General features: G+C 39.8%; 1 protein-coding gene across 1 annotated transcript in view; it reads left to right on the top strand.

Moving 5' to 3' along the window:
• The first annotated feature begins 14,756 nt into the window (after positions 1 to 14,756).
• The window catches only part of SPATA16 (spermatogenesis associated 16), an 87,228-nt gene continuing 85,684 nt past the window's right edge, over positions 14,757 to 16,300 (top strand). Inside the window, exon 1 of the mRNA XM_055723861.1 lies at positions 14,757 to 14,771. Within this exon, the coding sequence (XP_055579836.1) occupies positions 14,757 to 14,771 (15 nt within the window). The remainder of the gene's footprint in view (positions 14,772 to 16,300) is intronic.

Below are 16,300 nucleotides of genomic sequence, written 5' to 3' on the forward strand. Positions count from 1 at the left end.
TGCCTACAGATTTTAAAAGTTTTTATTTTTTATGATTATTATTATTTCTTTTGAGGAAAAAGGCTTAATTGTTATTTATCTGGATCTCCCTGGATCTTATCTCCAATTTACTGCATCATCAACAACCCCCTAAACAGACACTAGGAAAATTCACACAAAGGACAGACACTGTGAATACTCCAACTGCAGGGGAAGCTTGGATCAGAGCTTGCACACTGTTAGACACCAGAGAGCCCAGCTACAGAAGTCCAGGAAACTCCGTTTCATTAGCTCTACTCATCATCCCACTACACCTTTCACACTCCTACATCTTTCCTTATTTCTCTCTTCCCTCCTCGATCTTCAGTGCTTCTCCCCTCTTACTGAAACCCGAGACATTTCCATTTGTATTTCTTTCCCCCTTTTGTTGTTTTAGCCCTGCTGCACGTTCCCCCATAACTGTTTTGCTCTGCTCGGCACTTTTGAGCCAGCAGATCAGTAAGTGTGGATAGGATCCAACGATCCATTCGCCCAGGGCTCACCTCAACTGCGCAGTTAAAGTAGGGAAATGTAGATGCCATATCTAAGTTGTACCTGGGGAAGCAAATATGCAGAGGAAGCAAAAGGGCTGAAGCTACTGGGGAGAAAAAAAAAAACAACCAACAATATCCTGGCCTGAAATTATATTTCTTAATTTATCTGTAAAATATTTTTTAGCAATATGATGTATTTGTTCTGTTTTGTGATTTTGCATCTTGGTTACTTGATTATTGTGCTGGTTTTGCTTTGTGTTTCTTATTCACTTGTCTCCCTCTGATCGTGGGACTTTTTGGTCCTCGGCACCTAAGAGGATAGGCACTGGGACGGGACTGTTGTCTATGAGGTTTATGCCATTTTCTACCCTATTCTGAAATGCTTGTTGAACCCTTGCAGTGTCCCAAGTTGTGAACATAACTCCCTGCGTCTTCCTCCGTCAGCTGTTTTGTGGCCTGCAGTTACAAGGTTTATTTGTCTGGGTTAGAAGCAGCAGAGATTTCATATTTTACTGCATTTTTTAAAAGCATTTGCAGAATTTCTTTAGAAAGTCAGGTTAACAAGTTGCTCTGATTCAAGCGAGTTCAGCAATTTAGTGTCTTGACAAGTGAATAAGGACCTTACTTGAAACCCTTTTCTAAACCTATTTTAGAACTGTACATGCATGTACACTAGTGGAGCTCAGGTCCTGACGACCATGAATAGACCTCCTCCAGTGGCCCAAGGTGGGGAGAAACCTCTGCTTACACTCAATGGTCTGAGATGCAAGGGGTAGAAGAAAGGTTGTGAAGATGTATATAATAATATCAGAAGTGAAACCTATAAGTAAGACACCTTCCAGCAGGTTCTATTTCTTCTATTTCAAAATACTGGGCTGAAAATTTTGCAAGGAGGTGAGGAGGAGCCGAGCTGGAATTATGAAGTTGGGGCATGTCTTTAGGGCCTACTGAATCAGGGGCAGCCATGCAGCCCCTTCCTGCGCCCGTACCAGTGTGCTTGAGCAAGCTCAAGGCTTGGACTGAGCCAGTGTTGCACTTCCCAAGCACTTCCCCAAGAGGGATGATCCTCAGGAGCCCCGAAGCAAGTAAATTGTGCTGAGCTGCCTCAGTTCCATTTTTAAATGGGCCTTAGGGAAGACAACTGCAGGAACACTGAAAGCGAGAAGCTGATCTGCTATGGGTCTCCTGCATGTCTTTGAGAAGGATTCGTTTCTCTGTGCCTCTTTTCTGTATCCACATTTAAGTGCAAAGGGTACTTCATTCCTCTGCTTGGTCTATTTAAAAACGTCTTTTACAATAAATATGTAGAAGTATAATAGGAACTTGATCTCAGATGGCACCATTTAATTTTATTGTAAAAATAGTAATAAATGTACTAAGCACAAACAATGTGCTCAGTGTAGAAATAGATTTAATACATTAAACTGGATTTTGAGACTGTCCATGAATGGACAACCATTCTTGTTCACATCAGAAGAGGCATCTCAGATGATAGAATACCTGTCATCCTTATACCAGGGTAAAGTAGAGAAGGAACATTAGATTTCCACTCTAGGCCTGTGAAAAGATTATTTTTTTTTTAGATGCTTGGATTTTATTTCATTATGTTGCCTTTTCTTCATTTAATTTAATAATATGTTCCAAATCTATTTATCCAAATGCATCTGTTTTATACTGGGGGAAATACAATCTGAAAAGAAAATGTAACTTTTTTCCAGTAAAGTTAAAAGAATGGAAGGCAACTAATTTTAACATATTGCCACTTAATGTCATCTTGTTTGCTGATAAAATGCATGGTAAAGCGTTTTCAGTAATCACTTTGGAAACAAAACAGAGCTTTCCTGGCTAATGAATGGAGATACATTTATTTATTTATAGGACGTTCATCATTCCAATTCCTTTGTGTTTCACAGATATTAGTAAGTTGATCCATGCGGCACTAAAAAGAAGTGAAGTCATATTAGCTCCATGAGGCACAGAAATCACATGACCTGCCAACACTTACCAGAAAGATGCATATAAAGTATAATTAGAATGAAAGAAGAAAAAAAAAAAAAAGTTGCCCTCATTACAACCAATAACCTAACCTAACTAATAAATACCTCCCTCTGTCATTCAGTATTGCTAGCTTTAGACATTAAATATACTCAGGAAGGCAACCAGGAACATCTAACTCGATAAAAATGATTTATTTTTTTTTCACAAATATGTTCTTTCATTTCTTTCCCTTTATTTCCTGAGCCTTTATACGATACTTGAGTTGTATTTCCAAGCTTTTTTCCTGCAGCCATGAGGTCTAGAGAAATTATTTTAAAATAACACTGAGATTGTCACCTAATGGCATACATTCTAGAAGCCAAGCTGTAAGAAGCCTGCTAAATAAGATGAGGTCTGTTGTATTTCAGGGTGGCCGTACTGCTCGTTTTGTACTTTTGCTGTTTTCAGGAATTAAAATATTGTCACGCATTACATTTAGAAACAATAAATTATCTATGTTATTAGATAGGTTCCCTTTATGGTGCCTACTCCTTAAGAAGTTATTAGTTATATCTGTGCAAAGTCAGTGGTATTGCCAGGACATCCATACCTAAGCTTGCAAAACTATTTAGGAAATATAGATTAAATACTGTGGTAATAGTATTTAAATGTGACCACTGACAGATTTGTATTGGCAATCTCCAGACACATGTAAAAGTGAGTCCTTCAGAGTGCTTTGCATTGGTTTACCTTGTTTCAACAAAATCATTAGGTCTTTTACCAACTGATTGAAATTATGTCAGTCCAACAGTGAGGAAACTCCACGTATCATTGCTGTTTTGAAAGAATATGCAGAAAATTCAATGTGAAATTTTTTTACTGCAGTCCACATTTCTTCATTATAAATATAAGCCCTAGCTCTGTAACTGCTTGTTTGCATGTCTAACGTTATGAGACTCTGAGAGACTACTCACTCCTATAAAATTAAGATGCTGCATGTGTGTGTTTGCAGGACCGTGACCGTGAGGAATACTTGCTCAATATAATAACTACCGGTTGGAAAACAAAATAAAAATCAACTCTAATTGTGCCCATTTAAATTCAAACATTGAAAAATAGCTTAAATATGGTATTTCAGAATGTAAATTTTATAAAAAGTCTGAGGATTTTAGGACTCAGTTAGCTCTTTAGTCCCTCTGTAACGAGGCTATTACATAGCATTGCTCAGATTGATGTTGAAAATAATGCAGCTGCAAAAGCAGCTGCAGCAAGAACTCACAGAAGCCAGGATGCAAAGCAGGCCCTGCTCAGAGTCCCTGCCTTTAGCCTTCTGGGGGAGTTGGGGGTGTATGTGTGTGTGTGTGTGTCTTCCTTATTTATTAGCTTAATTCCAGCATCTCTGAAATGATGCCTTGCTGGGAATAACTGAGGATTAAAGCTTTAATGGCTTTACTTACCCTCAGAAATGAAAAACCTGGAATTTACTGTCTTCTGCAATCCAGAGTCCCTCTGACAGCAGCAAATGCTGTGGGTTGTTTTTTTTTTCAAAATGAACAGTTCAAGGCTGGTCAACATTAAGACAGTAAAAGTCAAGAAGAAAACAGCATCAAAAAGGAGAGATACTTCAAGTTTTGTATACAGATATACAAGGACATCTTTATGCTTCTGGTATTAAAAAAGGCATTTATGTCCCTGGGCAGGAGCTGGTGAACCCATGGGTTGCCACCTCAAAATGTTTGCCTGCCACGTGGCTTGCAGGCAGGTTTGGAGGGAGGTGCAGGTCCAGCACCCACCCTTATGCTTCCTTTCTTATGACATACAGAGGGTGACAGGAGTGAACTGCAGCAGCAGAGTGCTAAACCCCGGATAAACCAAAATTTTGGTAATCCCAAAGGGATTTGCCACTATTCTCACCCTATTTCTTAACCCTCGAGTCTAGGGAGGCTACCTGACACCTTGTTTTTTATCGGTTCTTCCATGGACAGGTCGAAATTAGGTAAAACCAGTTTTACGTAATTTTGAAACAAAGCTTTCCATATAACTTAAAACCAACAAGAATAAGTCACATCGCTCAGTCTTTCATAGCCACCTTGTAAGATTTTCAGAAGAATAGTTCCCAGGGAGATTGACCGTGACAGATGATAAAGCAGCAATGCATCCTCATTCTCCTCCCAGATCTGAACCTACAATAGCCTGTTAATTCAAGAGATTCAGTTACTGGTCAAACATGACCTGTACTCAGGACACAAAAGCAAACATAAACCCCTGCTCCTCTCTAAACCCAAGTTTCAGAGCTAAGAAAACACCTTGAAAGATCTTTTAGTAATAGCAAAGTTCATAACATGGTGTTTGCATCCCAGGTGTAGCCATACCAAACACTTCAAGTTTCCCCTGGCAAAATCAACTGGATAAAAGGAACTGATACAGTTCTCTTTCAACCAATCTAATGTGTTCGGTCACCTTATTACAAGTTAATATTCAGGTTGCAATATCTTGCATCCATTGGAGCTTTGCAGAATTTTCTCAGGAAGGTCATAAAATAAAACATTAGAGTAGTATAACTTAAAGGTTACAAAAGCATGGGCTACAGAATCAGCGTTAGTCTGTGACAGCATTGGCTCCAGTCCCAGTGTAGTTTATGGGAAATAAAGGCAAGAACCAACCACACATTTAATAAAATGAACAAAAACATGTTAGAATCAACTGCTGGATCAGATTTCTTTGCTGTTCAGTGGCTCACAGCCACCACTGGATTTCCCTTGCTCTTGCAGATCTGTGTCGTTGCACATAAGTGTGTCAAAGACCAGGTTCGCTTGCACATCCTGAATGGGAAATCTGTACCTATGGAACTTGTGCCATGTACCTCTCTGTTCATCAAGGGAGGGAAGAAACGTTTCCCTACTGTTCTCATAGCACTTCAAGGTTAAAATTCATATTGACAAAAATAATGCAGCAGAGGTAATAAACATTCACAGAGATTAAAATAATTGCACAAAAGGCAATTTCTACACTGGAAGACACCAAGCTAAAAGAAGAAATTAAAACCAGAAGCCATACTAAGAAACTAAATGCTGTTAAAGTAAAAGAACTGCCTTGAATGTTAATCTGAGCTATTTCAGCCAGTCCTTTTTCACAACCTTTTCTTTCCTGGTAACTTTTATGTTATAGCTCTATTGGCTGTACAAAGTTCCTGAATTGAAGCTCTGCCTGTCAGGAGCTCTCATCTGTGTGTGCTTTAGCTCTCAGTTGTTAGTGAATTTGCTTCAGGTGCCACTATTAAACCATTGCATGTCAAATTAAAAAGCAATTAGGGTGAAATGCATAGTTATAATACACAGGTTAAAAAAACTCCAGAAACCCTAACTCTGAATTTTCTGAATTTGTAATGACAATTTTGGAACATATTAAAATATCTTTTTAATTAATATAATCTCCAAATTACTGACATGTGCTTCACCTGGTGTTACATAGGGTTTTTTTATCTTTCCACTTTTCTCTTTTTTCTTCCTCCCAGGCTTTTTTGCCTAGGAATATTTAAAGTTCATTATTCCACACTGTGAGAAACGGAATAAGCATAACTTGAGTATTTGCTAAAGCAGGTAGTGAAATAAGGAGGTGGATAGATACACTATCAAAATGCTTTATCATATATTCCGACCACTGAATTTTGATTCATTCTGGCTAGCATCACTGTAGAACAGTACCCAAGGTGAAACCCCTCAGAGGTGTACCATTAATATGAGGCAACTGTAGTGGTGGTGTGAAGAACCATCTAGAGGACGGGTCAATGATAGCTGCCACCATTGTGCTCTGAATCAGCAGCCAAAGAGGGACGGATGCACAGCTATGGCTAACTCATTTCATATCTCTGCTTAACATCTCTGTATCCCAGTGGGACTCATAATATTTAATTACATATCTAATGGGAAATTCAGCCTCACCCTGTGAGTTATTGTGCTTCCTCGATTTCTCTTACATTGTAGAAGCACAGCACTTCACAGGACTGGTCCTGCCATGAAAATTAATTAGTTTATGCCTGAACAGGGCTTTCAACATACAGATCATTCTGTATGACAAAGTAGTATTAGATAACAAACCAAGTTATTCAATTAAATTATGGAGCCATAAGAAAATTATTGTCTCTGATTTTTAATCAAGCAGACTCCAAGCCTGGTTAGTCCCTGATGATGATGTTCTGGCTATTCCAATGGGTTTTATTGCCACCAGAAGAGCTTCTCCCTCTTTTTTCTCCTGCGCACCCCACAGTTTTCACTGCTGTCGATATAATCCACTCCATGAAGCCAGCTCTAAGTCTCAGGTTAGCCCTTACCTTCAGTGAACAGTAATTATTAAGACAGCTTGTTGAATGTAAATAAAAAGCCTTTTTGGTTTGGAAACAAACCTCTCCACCTTCTTTGATTTGGGTTTCTTATCCTGTTCAACCACCACTCACCACAAGGATACCTGAGACTAGAAATAGCTCTGAAAGTTTGAGAAAACTAAGTGCCAGTAGTTCTGTATTTCTTTACATGGCATCAGAACAATCTCAGGTTATAGATGTGCATACGATTTCTTATGCATGAATGCTTCAGCGCCCTCCCACTGGTTATCAGACTCTTTATTAGCCTCCATAACCCAAGCAGAAGAATTTCAATACTGCCTTTAAGGGTCACTTGAGCAGAAGCTTCAAGACAAATTGTACTGCTGGGGTCATAGAAATTTGGTAGCTAACTCAGCAAAAGAGGACTTAGTTTTGTTTGCTGAAGTATAGAGGTGTATTATTTGCATGGTCATCTTTGCAAAGATTAATTTCTGATCACAGGAACCCATTTATAATCAAAATGATCATCAGCTTCCATCTTTCCAGACTTGCTAAAATCTTCAGGACAGATTAGTGTTAATTTACAGCAGTAGAAGATCTGGACTAGGTCTTTAAGTTTTTCTGTTTCTCATGTTGGCTGTGGTCTCCATGGACCCCTGCTGCAAAAGCATCCCTATTACACAAAGGGCAGGAGGGACTTGCCAGCGCCCACCGTCTGCTCCCTGGTTTCCTAGCCCTGCTTTGTACTCTGTTTTTACACTTTTTCTTCCATTTATTGCTCTTACATTGGAAATCAGATACAACAGTCATAAAGAACGACAGCACCAAAGAAATAAAAGCCACAGCAATGAAAGACAAGAAAAAGGAATTCCAGTTAATGACATCTGTCTAGGGAGATTCCCTCTGTTGGGAAGTGGAGCAACACAGGACATTCAGAAGGAAGATAGCCCCTCAGTTCACTAAAATTCACTTTGCATCTTGATATGAGGGCCTTATAAAACCTTTCCTCAGTTTCTCAGAGCCCAGCTTGCTGACTTCCTTTTCTTCTTCTTCCCATTCTCATGCCTTCTTTTTTTCCCTGTTGTTCATTTTGGTTGGCTTTGATTTGGGAAGGGTTTTTTGTGTTATTACTAGGGCAAAGAATTAAGCACACAGAGAAAGATATCAGATTTTTTACTAAGAATCCAGAAAAATTAATGACTTATGAAGCTCTAGCACTGATTTACCAAGTTTCTGTACACCCCAGCTTCATTCTGGCTACATTGTGTAACCAAAAGGAAGGATTGCTGCCCAAGTTAGGTCTTTGCTCAGAGAGGGTGGTCCTAGTTAGGGGCTTGGATGTTGCAGCTAACTTTTCACCACATACAACACTACAAGAAGTAGTGGTGGAGCTTTGCAACACCAACAGCTGAAATGGTAGCTCTCATCTAACACATCTCGATTAACAAGAGTTAATGAGCAGAACTGAGGGGACTGTAAGGGGACACCCATCCTGGGGTGGTGAGCAGCAACTAGGATTGGGTTTGATCACCATAACCTCTTTGTCTGGTATAGCTAGAGCAAGAAAAGGATCTAACACTTCAGCCACATCTCTCTTGCTGTGTGTTAGATCTAAGTGCAAGGTGTCAGGCACCTTCTTTGTTGTGGATCTGAGACAGATATTTTTTGTGTACAGCACAATAAGTAATGGAAGTCATCATAGATCTGCTAACGTCTCCTTTAGGTTTGGGCTTTCCTAGGGCCTGGTCCCATGGGAATGTGATGATTTTGTGAAGTGAAAGAGAGTGCTCTCTGTACTGTGAGCTCTCATTGAATTCCTGCCTCATCCTGGGGGCAGGGCTGCCCAGAGCAGTTCTGAGATGCAGACCTCTTAATAGCATGTTGGCAGATCTAATCAAGCCCACAGCACAGTCTGCAGCAACCGTCCTAAACCAAACTTTGCCCCTCTGCACTCGTTCTTTACAAGTACTCTGCTCCCACCATTTCAAAGCAATCTTTTCAGAAAATCAATAGTTCTTCATCTCCTTCAGAATGAGAGCAAGTAGGACACTTGGACGTCTGCTTTGTAATCTCTTCAAAAATTGCTTTCTTGTCTTCCCAACAGAATAAGGAAATATTGCAGTACCAAAAAAAAAAAAAAAAAAAAAAAGAACACCACACCACCAAAAACCCTAAAGCTTTTTCAGCACAACGTCTCAGTTGTAGGACCAATCTTTGCATTCCTTTTCATTTAGGGATTACCCTAAGATCACTGGTCTGTTTATACCTTAGGCACACATACATCCTTGTTCCTCACACAGAGGAATTATTTGTTCTCACAACTCCACTTTTCAGGAGCCTGCTGTAGAAACCTTTACTATTTTAAAATTTCCGTTTTCTATCCCTCTTTCCTCTCAGTGGCCCTTTAGCTATGAAAATGAACTGCTCTGCTCCCGCAGTGCTGAGCTGCTGAATCCAATCGAGGAAGGCTGGCCAGGCTTCACATCCCCATCAGACACAGTGTTGACCTTTTTTTCCTAATGGACAATGCAAGGCTTTGTGCTAATAGGATGACATCATTACGCAGAGCTGAAATGCTTTCCCTGCTGTCTCTTTTGTCTCTCAGTATTTTTCTTTCACACGTTTAGAGGAAGTATTTCACTGGGAGGGAGTGTAAGGAAGGCAGTTACTCAGTGCCTAAAACACATATGCAGAAAACCTCCTGAATTTCTGTCTCTGCATTTTTCCTCAGTCACACTAGTTATCAACCACACATGCTGAGCCCTCACTATGTACCGAATCTTCCTTTTCCTTCTTCTAGGTTATGATAGCTGATGCTCCTTTTCTGTATTTGCCTCACTGTTCTGAGATGTGTTGCTGGGGAGATTCTGGTTCCTTCTTGATTTTGAATTGTAATTGTAGTTGTTAGCCTACTGTCCTTTTACAGCTCTAATTTTATTCAAACAACTTGTTAATAAGATCCTTGTGCATCTCTACAGCAATAAATAGCTAATTGAGGTGCCTAATTTTGTGTTACATTGTTGGCAGTTAGCTTTTGCTGTGATACTCAATAGTATAAACTTTTTAAATAATACTTTAAAGAATACGTGGAAGGGGAGAAGCCCCTAAGAAATGGAAAACATTAAGAGCTTTGTTTTAGCTGTCTTGTGAGATTGGTTCACCCTTTCCAGCGAGTACTATAAACTTTTAAGATGCTGCCTTAAAGCTTAAAAAATTTGCTTTAATGCTGGTTCCATATTGGCAGCCATGTGCCGAAGCATGCAGTCTGGTCTAAGCCAACAAACCAAATAAATACATACGATGAGCTTTTGCTGGAGAAGACAGAAAAAGCAGAGATTTCTTAGATCTGCCTATCCCCTTTCTTTCTCCCCTCTCCCATGCTTGAAACATTAGGTACTCCTAGCTCACGGTATATATTTCTACCTGCTTCAGTGCCTAATGAAATGGATTAGCTCAGATCCCAGGTACTTCGGTGAATCTGTTTACCCTGAGCTGTTTTAATTTGCACAGAAACACACTAGAAGAGAAGGGTAGTATTGACCAGCTGGGAGAAGCAGCCTCTTAAATCACTGAGGCTAGCTCTACAGGGCCATGGCTGTCTATATCTTTACTTCAAGAAAGGCAAGTGGGAGCAGTAAGACAGACAAAACATAGAGTGAAGAAAGGAAAAGATTCAGGAGGGAGAGGAAGCAGATCCCATTGCTATTCAAGACTATCCAAAGTTGGCAGGAATAGGGATTTATCTATTTTCTCCTTTTTTTGCCCAATCAATGCCCAGGTATTTCATAGAAGACTGCTTGATTCCTGGGCACACAACAGTGACCTTGGTGCTACCCTTTCCTTTCTGTATTTAAGTGCTGTTCAAGAAGGCAATGACAACCGAGTTACTGACGTACCTTGTGAAAACTTCTCTTGATTTTAATTGTATTCCCTGTTTTTTTTTTCCCCGACATTATCCTAAAAGACACATTAAGTATTTTAACCAGGATTTCTTTTTTACATTCTATTTCTGTCATATTTACCTTCAACTGGAATCAGCTTCCATAGGCTATTGTGAGTAATAGAAGGAATTTGAGTTGTGTTACTTTGAACATCAGTAAGCCTAAGCTTACTGTCTTTGCATAAGAATGCCTAGTAAACTAGTTACCTGATAGCTGTGAAGCACAATTATTAATGCAGTTTAATATTTCTTTTATGTCTATAGCCTAATGAGGTTAGTGCTTTGTTGTAATCAGCACCACATAAACAATTAACATGTGAGTTTCAGCCTCAAAGAGCAATTAGGATAATATGCTTAAATCCCTGCAAACTACTATTAAAAAAAGTTATTAACCTTGCCAATTTCAGCCCAGAGCTCAATCTATAATTATTATTATTTTTATAAACAGGTTAAATACAGGGAGTGAAAATAGTGTTTAGGGTGGAAGTGCTGACAAAACCTTTACTGCAGCAATGTGGACAATGCAGCTATAATAATGGCAAGTGTGCCCTTATCACAGCAAGAAAAATGTAAGGAGTTCTGAATTTGCACTGAATGAGCCATTACTTATGTCTATCACAAAGAAATAAGAGTACTGAACAAAAAAAAGATACATTAAGGGTGGGGGTTTTTTTCCCCCAAAAGAAAACTAAAAATAAAAAAAGATCAGATGTGACTCGGGCTTTCAAACAATAAAAATAGCAAGATAAAAGAACTAGGTTGCTTCATTGCCTAAAGAAATGGCTAGAATCTTAAAAAGTCTGAAACCTGATTGTGAGAGACTCACTTTATGGGCTGCTAAGAAGGTGCTGACCTTCGTCATCAATAGATTGTCTGAGCCTTTGTGGTATTCAGCAGTAAAGGAAGTGCTTAAAAAGTCATCCCGCTGAAAGATGGACTGGAAAAATCTCCAGTTCAGATCTCAGCATAGCTGTTGTTGGTGCACATGCTCATTCAGAAAGTCTGTCTGTAAATCTAATAAAAATGAAGCAAGATTTATCTGTAAGTGATTAAACTGGAGCATCCTCACCTTAGAGATGGATCAGGATATCTGGATTTCAATATAAGTGAAATTATTATAGAGGAGGGCAGCTAATGACCTATCTGTTGTGGGGCTTTGGACGTGTTTTGTTATAGCACTATATTTCTCTGTCTGTACTAAAGGACATTGAAGGAGTGGGATAACACTTGTACAAGTACCAATGGTATAATTTTCTTATACTTGCTCCATAGTTTTGGATGCAGTTTTGCCTGTTCCAACATTTGCACTGAAATGAACTATAGCAGATGACTGCCCTGCGATTTCAAATGGCCTTCTGGGAGAAAAAGACTATTATAGATGAAAAAGTTTGGTTCCTACAACTTTCTGGAAAAGTCCCATCACTGTCTAAGTAGTATACCAATACAGTAGTTGTCATGAGATGTATCTTCTAGCAGGGTGGGGTATCAGACTAACACAACTATACGGTTGCTGGTACAGAAATGAACTCACTGAAAGACAGATGGGGTATCTTTGCACAAAATGCACGTGAATTGCAGATACAGTCATGCTCTAGCTGAAAAATGTTGTGATGTTATCCTCTAGAAAGTGTGCAGCACTAAGCACTCACAACAGAGAGCACAAAAGACAGATGGACTGCTAATGACTAGAGCTTCTGGGACAGCAGATGAGGTACAGCCAGACCATCCTGAATGAGGCAGCTTGTACCTTATGCTGCAGAGGAAGTGAAAACAAAACAAAACAGTGACAACAGAAATCTCTGCCAGTTCTGTTAGGGGTAGGGGCAAGGGAAGAATTATCACCGTCTACAGATCTGATGCCTAACTTCGCTCTGAGTTTTAGCAAGGCATTGATAGGGCAAGTTTAATGTCAAAGCATGGGTCCACTTGGACTGCTGTCAAATGGTCAGCATAAGGAATCTGCTTCAGAGTAAGAAATGTAATCATCGAGTCCCCTTTTCTGCTTCCTAGCTGCTGTACCGTCATCCTAGACCTCCAAGCCATGCAAGGGTATGGCCCAGCAGGCCAACACTGAGGAACGTCTCCTTGAATTTGCTTCTTCCTCCATAGCCTCTGCCATAAAGGGCAACCGTGGTCCTCAGAAACAGCTACTTGTGCTGCTACTGACATATTTTACCAAAACTGGGAAACAGACCTTTTTCTGAAGCACAGCCCCACAGAATTCATGTCACAAAGAGCCAGTAACAGCAATGTAATGGTTCAGTTTCAAGCCACCTTAATCCCTCCTGAGAACTACTAGAAGAAATTCCTCCCTCCTGTCCCTCCACTTAAATCAATGCTGAATGTAGGCCAGTGGTTCCGCCTTGATATACATAGATTCAGGAAGACAGCACTGCATTCTTTGGTGTTTAGAAATCTTTTACTTCACAAACGTAAGGGCAAAAGCTTTTTTTGGTTGAAATCAAAGTTTAAATTTTGAAGAAAAAAGGGCTCATCAAAGAACTGGCAAAGAATTTAACAACTAGGTGCCAGCTGAAATGCCAGTGTGATTTATCAGCAGGTTCTTCTCTAATCTGATGTGAGATAATAGGAGAAGGTGTTGAAAGCAGAATCAGACTGGATACAGAACAAAAAGCATGAGTAATAGGGTTCATAAGATTATGCACATAAGGAAGTTTATGTTATCTAGTAGGCAGGCCACTCTCCCCAAGAAAGTTTTCTTAGCTATACTGGGAAATCAACAGACAAAACGAGAAGATTTTAAAAGATAAATGATCCTATGTTCCTTTCGCATATTTTTTTCCAGGCAAGCCTCTCCATTTGAAGAGATGTGGTTTCCTTACTAATAGACCCAGCACAATACTTAGATGTAGTAGCTGCTAGTGCCTTGGACAGACATCTCTTAGCAAAGATTAACCCTCAAATATGCAGAAAGCTGAACTTGTTTATGACTGATCAGGAAGATCATTCCTGAGAGCTTACAAATTTAGAGTAGTTTCCTTCTGACTACAGCACTAAATTGTCTATCTATATTCCCCAGCATAGTGATTCATTAGAAGCATTTTACAGTAAACGCTTCCAAAATAAAAAACGGACATTTTAACCAAAGTCTCAGGAAAATACTTAACTGACAAAGATAATGATTTTGTAAAAGCTTTTCCCTACAAGTTTTTTTTGTTGGGGTTTTTTTTGTTGTTTTTGGTTGTTTTTTTTTTATTGAGGCAGTGATTAAAGTGAGCCTGCCTGAGTTATAACATGCTTCCATTGCACAACTCAAACTCATGTTAATCAGCTTGAATACCTAAAAATACAATAGAAGCAGTATAAATCCACTTGATACAGCAAAGTTCATTTCAGGTGCCGGTCCACAAGGGAAGTGTCCATAAGCAATTAAAGAATTATTGGTCCATATTTCACAGTTTATGCTCTGCTGTTTTTTTACTCCATGGTAAATTATTTTAAAATTCTTAAGACAGTCTCACAGCAAACAGTTTGGGTCCAGCCAATTTCCCATTCACACCAATATCAACCCTCATCAGATATAGGGCTTTGCTTTTGTTAGCTTTCTGGTCAGGAGAGGAGTCCACTAACTCTCCTTGAGGGCTCCTCAGTACTATACGGCTGCTGAGAGGAAAATTTCTGCAAAATTCTATTTCATGTAGACAATTAAATCTCATTTTCTGGAGTTCTATAGGACTTTCAGGGAAGAGCCAGCCAAAAAGGCTGTGAAAGTCCTGGGCTCCTTCTCCAAAACATGGTACAGTCTTATACTGCAGGGCCACGTGGAGGTCTGTCACATATGTGACCGTTATGTTGGCTTGACATGGCACCAAGATCATCAGGCTCATCCCCTCAGCTGGTGCTGAGACTGGCTGCAATATCTCTTCTCTGCTGCATGGTGAAGATAAATCATAATTTCCTAAATTACCTAGTGCTGAAGCCAGCACTGAAAAACGTGGCTTCCAATCTTTAGGCTATGCTATGGTTTGTTTTAAAAAGGGATTGAATGTCTTACAAACAGGTAAAATTGCTGCCAGATGCAAGTACATTAGCCTTTTCCAGCTGCTTTACTGCTGCCATTCAAAATAGCTTGCTATAAATATGATTCCTTTGAGCTCTATTCTGACAAGTGCAGAGCACTATCTGGGAAGGGCCAGTGGTTTTCCATCCCTATTGAACCCAGTAGGAGTTGTGATTGCTCAGCACATTGCTGAAAAAAAAAGTCTGCTGAAATTACCTTAAATCACACAATTATCCCCTCACCTCTCTCTCCTTCTCTTGCAGTCATGGAAGGAGGAATACGTTTCTCCACAGGCAGTTCTGCTGCAGTAAAACTTTTAAGCCTGGAGATTGTGAACAAATGTCAAAATCGACAAATTCCCAGCTTCAGGGCTGGTGATGGTCCTGGCTGCAATCTACCTTAGCCAGGGGAGGTGGGGGTGGGCGGGGGGGAAACATGACAAAGATTTGAAACCCTGCTTATACCAAAATTCATTACCAGCTTCTCATATGGCCTAAAATGCCTCCTCCTCCTCCCTTTACCCCTTCCTATAAGTTTCTGCCTTTTGCCTAATGCCCATTGCCCTAAACAGCAGAAGTTCACCGCACCACTGCATTCAAGACACATTCCGGGAGCTTTTACCAGTGCAGTAGTACATACTGTAGGGTCCTCACTAAACCTCAACAAGTTGCTTATTGTTTAAAATCCATTTCTGGTTGAACAGAAATGCATTTATTATGTATCGTTCCTTTGTACGATGTGTACCTGTAGTTCAGTACATTAAATTGGTGCTCAACATACAGAGGTCTGTTGAACAATATCACAAGGTTAAAGGCTGAGTGCTTATGTTTAACAAACCATTCTGAAAGACTATCATCATTAAAGCTATTTACAGTTAAGCTTTTCATAATTGATGGGAAAACTGAGAAGAGAAATACTTGTGTCTTCTACCCTTTTAACTCTGAAGTCAGCAAAGATCTGTGATGAAAATCAACATTTCCTTTGAACCTGAGCACAATTATGAGTTTACAACGCAGATCAAGTCACCTTTCCTATTGCACAGGAACTGGTGTTGAGAAAAGGCTTATGAATTCTATTCTGCACTTTGTTACACCAGTTTGAATCCACCGCTGGTTCCCTGAACTGATAATTAAGCTGTTAACTGCTAGGGGAGGGCTGCTGCTTAGCAGCAACACTCCAGCATCCTTTGCAGAGAGTTCAACAAGGAATGGCTTTGAAACCCAAATCCAGATCTGAATCTGGCTCAAACGCAGCTGAAGCTGGGACCCCACTTGGAGCTCGTGTCCCTCTGGAATATATCCACTCTGCTTGATTTTTGAATGCGCCTCTCTGACCTCAGCCACTATGCTCACCAGCTATCAAAAATCAGGTCACAGTGATTTTTTTTGTCCCATAACAACATACACATGAGTCAATCAGCCACAGAGTTTGGGTTGTTTTTCTTTTGATTAAAAGCCAGATTTTCCCTTGTTGTTGCAGATGTAACAAACTGGTAGACTGGCATTACCTTACGTGAAAAGCATCCTTTA

Source organism: Falco cherrug, chromosome 11 (genome assembly GCF_023634085.1).
Source record: "Falco cherrug isolate bFalChe1 chromosome 11, bFalChe1.pri, whole genome shotgun sequence".
Taxonomy (NCBI): domain Eukaryota; kingdom Metazoa; phylum Chordata; class Aves; order Falconiformes; family Falconidae; genus Falco; species Falco cherrug.